General features: G+C 44.0%; 3 protein-coding genes, 1 long non-coding RNA gene and 1 pseudogene across 7 annotated transcripts in view; 3 read left to right on the top strand and 2 right to left on the bottom strand.

The window, feature by feature from the left end:
- Positions 1 to 2,552, top strand: part of LOC108295655 — a 10,943-nt pseudogene extending 8,391 nt beyond the window's left edge.
- The window catches only part of LOC119469430 (zinc finger protein 761-like), a 36,924-nt gene extending 32,963 nt beyond the window's left edge, over positions 1 to 3,961 (top strand). Inside the window, exon 7 of the mRNA XM_037734680.1 lies at positions 2,866 to 3,961. Coding sequence (XP_037590608.1) covers positions 2,866 to 3,328 — 463 coding nt within the window. The 3' untranslated portion in view covers positions 3,329 to 3,961. The remainder of the gene's footprint in view (positions 1 to 2,865) is intronic.
- LOC119469431 (zinc finger protein 160-like) overlaps positions 1 to 9,166 on the bottom strand; it is a 609,418-nt gene that overhangs the window by 346,683 nt on the left and 253,569 nt on the right. The window lies entirely within an intron of this gene.
- Positions 1 to 9,166, top strand: part of LOC108295661 (zinc finger protein 845-like) — a 91,000-nt gene that overhangs the window by 54,085 nt on the left and 27,749 nt on the right. The gene's annotated exons all lie outside the window — the stretch shown is intronic.
- LOC108295664 overlaps positions 2,854 to 9,166 on the bottom strand; it is a 32,355-nt gene continuing 26,042 nt past the window's right edge. The window contains exons 2-3 of the long non-coding RNA XR_005198232.1: positions 3,150 to 3,233; positions 2,854 to 2,897 (exon numbers count right to left, since the gene is read on the bottom strand). This is a non-coding gene — a long non-coding RNA (uncharacterized LOC108295664). The remainder of the gene's footprint in view (positions 2,898 to 3,149; positions 3,234 to 9,166) is intronic.

Below are 9,166 nucleotides of genomic sequence, written 5' to 3'. Positions count from 1 at the left end.
ACGATATCGGCTCACCGCAACCTCCCCCTCCTGGGCTCAGACAATTCTCCTGCCTCAGCCTCCTGAGTAGCTGGGATTACAGGCACGCGCCACCATGCCCAGCTAACTTTTTTGTATTTTTAGTAGAGACAGGGTTTCACCATGTTGTCCGGGATGGTCTCGATCTCTTAACCTCGTGATCCACCCGCCTCGGCCTCCCAAAGTGCTGGGATTACAGGCTTGAGCCACCGCGCCCGGCCAGATTCTAAACTTTCTTTGTTTCATAAGATTTGTCAGCCTTTGATGATGTTGATGATGAGATGCCCATTTCTCTATCTCAGTCATTTCACTGTGATGTCAGAAATAGCTTAGAATGGCTGGCCGCAGTGGCTCATGCCTCTATTCCCAGCACTTTGGAATAGAAGATGGTTGGATGGCTTCAGGTCAAGAGTTTGGGTCCAGTTGGGCCAACATTTTAAAACCTTGGATCTACTAAAAACAAAAAAATTCACTGGGTATGTTGGCTCACACCTGTAATCCCAATGCTTTGGTAGGCCAAGATGGGCAGATAACCTGTGGTCAGGAGTTTGAGACCAGCCTTGGCAACATGGTCAAACCGCATCTCTACTAAAACTACACAAATTAGCTTGGTGTGGTGGCATGAACTTGTAATCCCAGCTACTTGGTAGGCTGAGGCCAAAGAATTATTGGATCCCAGGAGGTGAAGGTTGCAATGAGCCTAGATCATGCCACTGCACTCCAGCCTGGATGATGCAGTGAGACTGTGATATACACACACACCCATACACATGCATGTGCACATGCACACACACACACACAGAGGCTGTAGTCTCAGCTACTTGCACACACACGCACACACACTCACTGTCTCTCTTTCTCTCTCAGCCAGGCTGTAGTCCTAGCTACTTGGAAGTCTCCAGCAGGAGAATCTCTTTAGGCAGGAGAATCATACCATTACACTCCAGTCTGGATGATAGAGCATGACTCAGTCTCAAAAAAAAAAAAAAAAAATAGGTTGAAATGGGAAGCTTAAGACACAGAGATTGGCCGGGCGTGGTGGCTCACGCCTGTAATCCCAGCACTTTGGGAGGCCGAGGTGGGTGGATCACGAGGTCAAGAGATCAAGACCATCCTGGTCAACATGGTGAAACCCCGTCTCTACTAAAAATACAAAAAAAATTAGCTGGGCATGGTGGCGCGTGCCTGTAATCCCAGCTACTCAGGAGGCTGAGGCAGGAGAATTGCCTGAACCCAGGAGGCGGAGGTTGCGGTGAGCCGAGATCGCGCCATTGCACTCCAGCCTGGGTAACAAGAGCGAAACTCCATCTCAAAAAAAAAAAAAAAAAAAAAAAAAAAAAGACACAGAGATTTATTTATTTTGAATTTAGAAAGTGAGAAACCCAAGAGCAAGGTGCAGCCAAATTAGTTCTGGTGAGAGTATTCTTTGTGAATTTGCCCAAGCATCTTCCTGCTGTGTTTTGTCATGGTGGACAGAGGAACAGGCAACAAGTTCTTTACTGTCTCTTTTTATAAAAGCACTAGTCCTTGCCAGGAGCCGTGGAGTTTATATTTTATAGATGTCTCTTCCAAATGCATAATGAAGAAGTTTTCATCAACAGGGAAAGGCAATACAGAAGTGTTCCACACAGGGACATTGGAAAGAGATGAAAGTCATCACATTGGGGTTTTTCCTTCCAGGAAATTGAGAAAAATATTCATGACTTTGAGTTTCAATGGCAAGAAGATGAAAGAAATAACTGTGAAGCACCCAGGACAAAAATAAAAAAGCTGACTGGTAGTACAGACCAATATGATGAAAGGCGTGCTGGAAACAAGCCTATTAAAGATGAGCTTGGAGTAATCTTTCATTCGCATCTTCCTAAACTTCACATATTTCAGACTGAAGGGAATGTCGGTAATCAAGTTGAGAAGTCTGTCGATGATGCTTCCTTAGTTTCAACATCCCAAATAATTTTTTGTATAGCCAAAACCCATATTTCTAATAACCATGACAGTAATTTCCTCCATTCTTCATTACTTACACAGAAACAGGAAGTACACATGAGAGAAAAATCTTTCCAATGTCATAAAAGTGGGAAACGCTTTAATTGTAGCTCATTCTTTTCATTTATTTTTTATTCATTTATTTTTTTTCTTTTCAGCCAATGGCAACCTCAGTTGTAGCTCGTTCTTAAGGAAACAGATAAACCATTTAGGAAAGAAACAATATGAATGTGATGTGTGTGGCAAGGTCTTTAAAGAGAGGCGATATCTTGAAAGCCATCATAGATGTCACACTGGTGAGAAACCTTACAAGTGTAATGAGTGTGGCAAGACCTTCAGTCAGGTGTCATCCCTTACCTGCCATCATAGACTTCATACTGGAGAGAAACCTTACAAGTGTCATGAGTGTGGCAAGACCTTCAATCAGAGGTCATCCCTTACATGCCATCATAGACTTCATACTGGAGAGACACCTTACAAATGTGAAAAATGTGACAAAGGTTTCACTCGCAAATCACACCTTGAAATGCATAAGATAATCCACACTGGAGAGAAACCATACAAATGTGTGGTTTGTCATAAGGCTTTTGCATGTAATTCATACCTGGCAAAACACACTAGAATTCACACTGGAGAGAAAACTTGCAAGTGTAATGAGTGTGGCAAGACCTTCAATCATATGTCATCCCTTACATGCCATCTTAGACTTCATACTGGAGAGACACCTTACAAGTGTAATGAGTGTGGCAAGAAATTCCATCACGTGGCATCCCTTACATACCATCGTAGACTTCATACTGGAGAGAAACGTTACAAGTGTAATGAGTGTGGCAAGAAATTCCATCACGTGTCATCCCTTACATACCATCGTAGACTTCATACTGGAGAGAAACCTTACAAGTGTCATGAGTGTGGCAAGACCGTCAATCAGAAGTCATCCCTTATACGCCATCGTAGACTTCATACTGGAGAGACACCTTACAAATGTGAAAAATGTGACAAAGGCTTCACTCGCAAATCACACCTTGAAATGCATAAGATAATCCACACTGGAGAGAAACCATACAAATGTATGGTTTGTGATAAGGCTTTTGCATGTAATTCATACTTGGCAAAACATGCTAGAATTCACACTGGAGAGAAACCTTACAAGTGTAATGAGTGTGGCAAGACCTTCAGTCACATGTCATCCCTTACATGCCATCGTAGACTTCATACTGGAGAGACACCTTATAAGTGTCATGAGTGTGGCAAGACCTTCATTCGAAAGTCACACCTTACATACCATCATAGACTTCATACTGGAGAGACCTTACAAATGTAAGCTTTGTGGCAACGCTTTCTAGCATGATTCACACCTGGTACAAAATACTAGGATTCACACTGGAGACCATCCTTACAACGGTAGTGAGTGTCCAGGACTGTCAGTAGTAATTTATCACCTGTAATTGACAACCTCTCACGCCTGCCTTATACAACAACTATCGCCCTCTCCAATGTGAAGACCCAGTGTGCCTCCCCAGCATCTTCCTCTGCAGCAGGTAGATAAATGTATGTTTAGGTGCAAACTGAAGGGGAGTGTGTATCTGCGCATTCCTAACCCCAGAAATCTCAGTTTCCATTGACCAAGAAATTAAAGTGGTTCTAAATCCTCACTACTACTGGTCCAAATCAGCTGCGTTACTTCCCCTCTTAGTAGGAACTGGAACAGCAGCCAGGATAGGGACCACAATAGGAGGCATTGGCACTTCAGCCCATTTCTGTCATAAACTGTCCCGGGAACTCAATGATGACATGGAAAGGGTGGCCAATTCCCTGGCCTCCCTCCAGAAGCAGTTAAATTCCCTAGCCACAGTAGTCTTACAAAATGCAGAGCCTTGGGCTTCTGGCTCAGAAGGCAGTTACCTGCCTCTTCTACAGGAAGGGTGTTACTACTGTGTCAATCAGTCAGGAGTAGTAACAGGAAGTTAAAGAGCTAAGGGACCGCATTCAAAGGTGGCGCACAGTCAGCAGCTGGAGCTTCCCAGGGCTCCGAACCTGGATCCACTGGGCTCTTCCCCTCCTTGGGCCTTTGCTAGTAATCTTTTTGGCCCTTACCTTTAGTCCCTCTGTGATTAACATACTCCAGTGCTTCACGGAAGCCACGGTTGTCAGACAACTGCCCAGTTGCTAGCCTTTTGGGGATACAAGCCCCTGAGCACAGATGTTGATTTGTAAAAGGTGATCTCCACATGTAACATAAAGAGCATCAAAGGGGTGGATAAGATGGAAGGGCTGTGTGAAAGGCCTGTGAGGAAAATTTCCTGAGTGTCTAAAATAGCTGCCTTAGCTACCTTACCTGCGTTTGTTCTTCTATACATCTGCTTCCTGCTTACTAGTGAAAATCCCCCTGCACAATTGCTCCATTGCCTGAAAATCGTCAGTTACTCCCCTTGCCCCTAACCTGTAAGAACTGTGTACTCACTTAGACCCGGGTCCAGACTTTTGGGTGCTCACCTGTCTGGGCCTGCTGGTGTAATAAACTGTTGTCCTCTGACACTCTGAGTGCCATTTGGGTTTCTTGTCCGGAGAAATTCCAGGAACAACATGTGCAAAATTTTGATTTTTTTTTTTTTCATTGAGACGGAGTCTCCCTCTGTCATTAGCCAAGAGTACGTAGTGCAATCTCAGCTCACTGCAACTCCCGCCTACCTAGTTCAAGCAATTCTCCTGCCTCAGCTTCTGAGTAGTTGGGCCTACAAGTACTGGCCACTATGACCAGATAATTTTTGTCGTTTTAGGAGAGACGGGGTTTCACCATGTTGGGCAGGATGGTCTTGATCTCTGGACCTCATGATCTACCCACCTGAGGCTCCCACAGTGCTAGGATTACAGGCGTGAGCCAACCCACCTGGCCGACATGTGCAAGATTTAAATAGTAATACTCTATACTGCATAAGCAGAATTACTGTTTCCATGAGGAAACATTTGTAAGGCAATCATTAGGGCACTCAACTTGGCTTGTTGCATAGTTTTAAAATGGTTTTGGATTTTGTGTTGCTAATTTCGCATGGCATTTTGCCACACTAGCTGTTTTTTGCTGTAGTTTTGAACCATTTGTAAAGACAGTAGCGGCCTGAAGCAAGGGCTGAGAGATAACAATAGACACAAATTTCACAGGCACAGTTTGTAACAAGTTTAGAAGCTTAGAGGCTGGTAAATGAAAGCTGATATTACTAATAAAGTTAGCTATTGCTATTTGCTAATTAAAATTACACACTGAGAGGGTATGAAATTGTATTTTGCTTAATGGTAGGAAAAGAATAGCAGGATTATTTTTTGATAATTAGACACAACACTGGCATCCTTTTAAGAGAAGAGAAGCTATTTGTGGCTTTTTGTGTATGTTTGGAGGGATTATAGACAGGTACATAACATATAAAATACCAAAATGGCCAAAGATAAGGCCAGGCATGATGTTTCACATCTTTAATCCCAGCACTTTGGGTGGCTGAGTTGGGTGGATCAAGAGTTCAGGAGTTCAAGACATGCCTGGCCAATATGGTGGTAACCTGTCTGTACTAAAAATACAAAAATTAGTGGACATGGTGGTGTGTGCCTGTAATTCCAGGTAGTCTGGAGGCTGAGGCAGGAGAATTACTTAAACTGGGACCTAGGTTGCAGAGGTTGCAGTGAGCCAAGATCACGCCCCACCACTCCAGCCTGAACTAAAGAGCTAAACTCTGTCTCAAAAAATAAAAAGGAAAAAAAATGAAAAATTAATGATATTAAAAATGACGAAAGAGAAAACCTATTTGTTAAATTAAGGCATAAAAGGGATGGATATTTTAAGTGATTTTTTCCCATATTTAGGCCCTTTAAAGTTATCAGAGTGATATTATAAGTTGCTAGGATAATAAACCTACATTGAGTTAACCTAAGTGTGTAAAATAATGAGAACCCTCCCCCAAAATCTTTTTTAAATGTTTTTTGTTCTGCCCATTTTTCTGCATTAGCCTTTAGCTGGAATGTTTTAGAAGTGAGCTTGGGAAGGCAGAGTTGGGGCTGGTTTTTCCCTTTGCTGTGGCCTTTTGAAGCGGCCTCTCTTAGTATCCTGCCACCTGCTGCTGCTCTTACCTTTAGAGGAAGGAAGGTAGATGACAGGTGGCAGCGAGGCTAGAGAATGACCAGGTGGTAAAGTGCACATAGAAGCACGGGGTCGGGAGGCTCAAGGGTACCAGGCTGGGGGAAGGCCGTTATAATTGTAGGCCACTTATGCTTGGAGCCAACCCTGTTAGGTAAGGTGCTGCAAATATACTCGGCTTTTTATTACTTTATCCCCAAGCAGAGAGGCTTAGGGGAGGAGCAGACATGCAGCATAGGTTTTGCTTTGAAGTGTTTTAGCCACAGTGTTTTTAAACATTTTATGAAAAAGTGAGACATACTGTGTTTATTTTTGAAGATGACTGCAGCTGGCAGAGCTTGTGTACCTTAGCCTGCTGAGCGTTTAACATGGCTATGGGAGAGCGCCCCTAATTAGCGGGCTTTTTTCCCAGAGCATTGCACTTTAGGCTGCTTTGCACTTCTTTGCCCACCTTGGGCTAATAAGGTTGGGGTGCCCATGGACTGTTTTTTAGCCCTTTTCCTAGAGGGTCAGGGAAGACAAGAAATTGCTTGTTAACTAAGACATGTGAGGGGGCACAGTTCCTCAGGCATGTGACCATGGTGAGGAGGATTCTTAGGACCGGGCTGGAGCTGCCTGCAGCCACCCAGAGACTCGGCGTGCACCTTTTGGCCTCCCCTCCATCACCACAAACCCCAAAAGAGGCAACCTGCCTAGACTACCAGTGACCAAACGGGCACTCCATGGCATCTTAGCCACTCTCCTGGCCCAGGTGTCTATGGGCAGCAAGAAAGCCAGAGCTTTCTGGGATGAAACCCAGGAGGCAGCTGGCAACTTTCCCTTATACTCCAGGGAAACAGAAAGCCAAGGCCGGGAAGGTGGATGCTGGAAGTGGAAAGTGGGAACTTGCATATTAGGAAGACAATCATCCTCAGCCACTTTCCTTCCCTCTTGTAGGCTCCCCTCCAGCTGCAAAATGTGTCAAGAGGATGTGGCCACCCAATTGTATAGATGTTGGCTGACGGGGATCTTCTCAAAGAACCGCCCCTTAGGCGGTCTTCAATTCCCTTCTGGAAGATGGGAGTGGGTGTTGGCAGAATGGCGCCAACAAATGCAGATCCCTTTAAGGGTGGAAAACAAGAGGGCAATGGGTTTTCTATAGGGAGAGAAAAGGTTTTGGGTCCATCATTAACCTCACTGGAAAAAATCTATTCATTATTCCCCATACAAGGGAAGCAATGGGTGAGAGAAGTTTCTCCCTGTTATTCTGGTTGTTGTTTTGTTTTTCATTAAATCTCCTGAATTCCCTTCAGGTGGTGAAGATGAGCAGTTTGACTCACCGCAATCTGGCAGATAAAGGGAAAATAGCGTAGAGCGTCCCAGCACCCAAGTGGTCATAATAGTAACATTAGTAAACTGACCTTGCTCATATCCTGTTTTTAGGCAGCCACCTACTTGCAGAACTCTAAATCTAAGGTTTCTTGAGTAGGAAACCAAGGGCATTCCTGCCAAATTAAGAGCATAACTTGTGTAGGGATTCAGGCTCTACAGTGCATTGGATAGAGTTAAGTAGCTATTGCACCATTTTCAAAAATGGTTTCTGGGCCAGGCACGGTGGCTCATGTCTGTAATTCCAGCACTTTAGGAGGTCAAGGTGGGTGGATCACGAGCTCCAGAGTTCGAGATTAGCCTGAGTAACATGGTGAAACCCGTCTCTACTAAAAATACAAAACATTAGCCTGGCATGGTGTCTCCTGCCTGTAATCCCAGCTACTCAGGAGGCTGAGGCAGGAGAATCGCTTGAACTTGGGAGGTGGAGGTTGCAGTGAGCTGAGATTGCGCCATTGCACTCCAGCCTGGGAGACAGAGTGAGATTCCATCTAAAAAAAAAATAAAAATGCTTTCTGCTCTTTGATCATTTTTTTTTTGATCCATGATAACCTAGCCCCTAATATTTTATGTGTGTGGTTGATTCTAATGTGACTTAGGACTCTTCCTTACCAGGATTCTCCAAAAATTGATGAGCTCTCCTTCAGGCATGTATTTAAGGTGGTCACATCAGGGTCACTTTGCAGAGCTTATAGCTGCAGTGAATGCGAAGAATGAAGTAATGAGACAGTTTCGGCTGAACAGGGCTAGGTGGTAGCTCTTCCAAGAAAGTCCGCCCAAGCATTTGTTTACTAAGTATTTATTGAAAGGGCTTGTATTAACTACAAACATTCACTAGATGGTTATTTGAGATGAGTTGCTGAGGCACCTGTGACCTTGTACACACTCAAACTGCATTCTCATGAGGCTGTTTTTAGCGTTCCTTATCACAATCCCCATGCCACACCCTGTCCTGTTTTTAGGTGTAAGGAGTTTCATTCCCATGCACAAATCACATACACACAGTGCCTTAGTATTTTTTCATGCACAGATCTCAAATGCCACATACATAAGCTTGACTATCTTCCTGTTTACCCCCCCTCCATACATTGGGAGGATATGGTGGGTGGATCACTTGAGGTCAGGAGTTGGAAACCAGCCTAGAAAACATGGTGAAATCCCGTCTCTACTAAAAATACAACACAGTTAGCTGAACATGCTGGTGTGAGTCTGTAATTCCAGGTATTTGGAGGCTGAGGCAGGAGAACTGCCTGAGTCCAGGATGTGGAGGTTGTAGTGAACCACGACACTGCCCTCAAGCCTGGACAACAGCAAAGTTCCATGTCAAAAAGAAATTTTCCAGTAAATTATAGGAAGACTAAGCAGCCCCAGAGATAGGAATTCCTGGGATCATTGTCCCTTCTTATGCAGTGATATATAACCTTCATTGAAGTGCATCAATCTGTAACCAATCACGTTGCTTCAACTTATGCACTAATTTTTAATAGAAAATGTGATTCTGCTAAAGCTTCTCTTTTTCAATGAGTGTGAAACCTTAACATCTCTACTGTGGAATGCTGATCCCATTCATTTCGAGTTGATGTTTCCAGGTGGCTATCTTCAACCTTTGTGTTTAAATAAACTCTGTACTTAATCATATATATAAATGTGTGTGTGTGTGTGTGTGTGTGT

Source organism: Cebus imitator, unplaced genomic scaffold (assembly GCF_001604975.1).
Source record: "Cebus imitator isolate Cc_AM_T3 unplaced genomic scaffold, Cebus_imitator-1.0 Scaffold654, whole genome shotgun sequence".
Classification (NCBI taxonomy): Eukaryota; Metazoa; Chordata; class Mammalia; order Primates; family Cebidae; genus Cebus; species Cebus imitator.
This window is presented reverse-complemented; position numbering and strand designations above follow the sequence as displayed.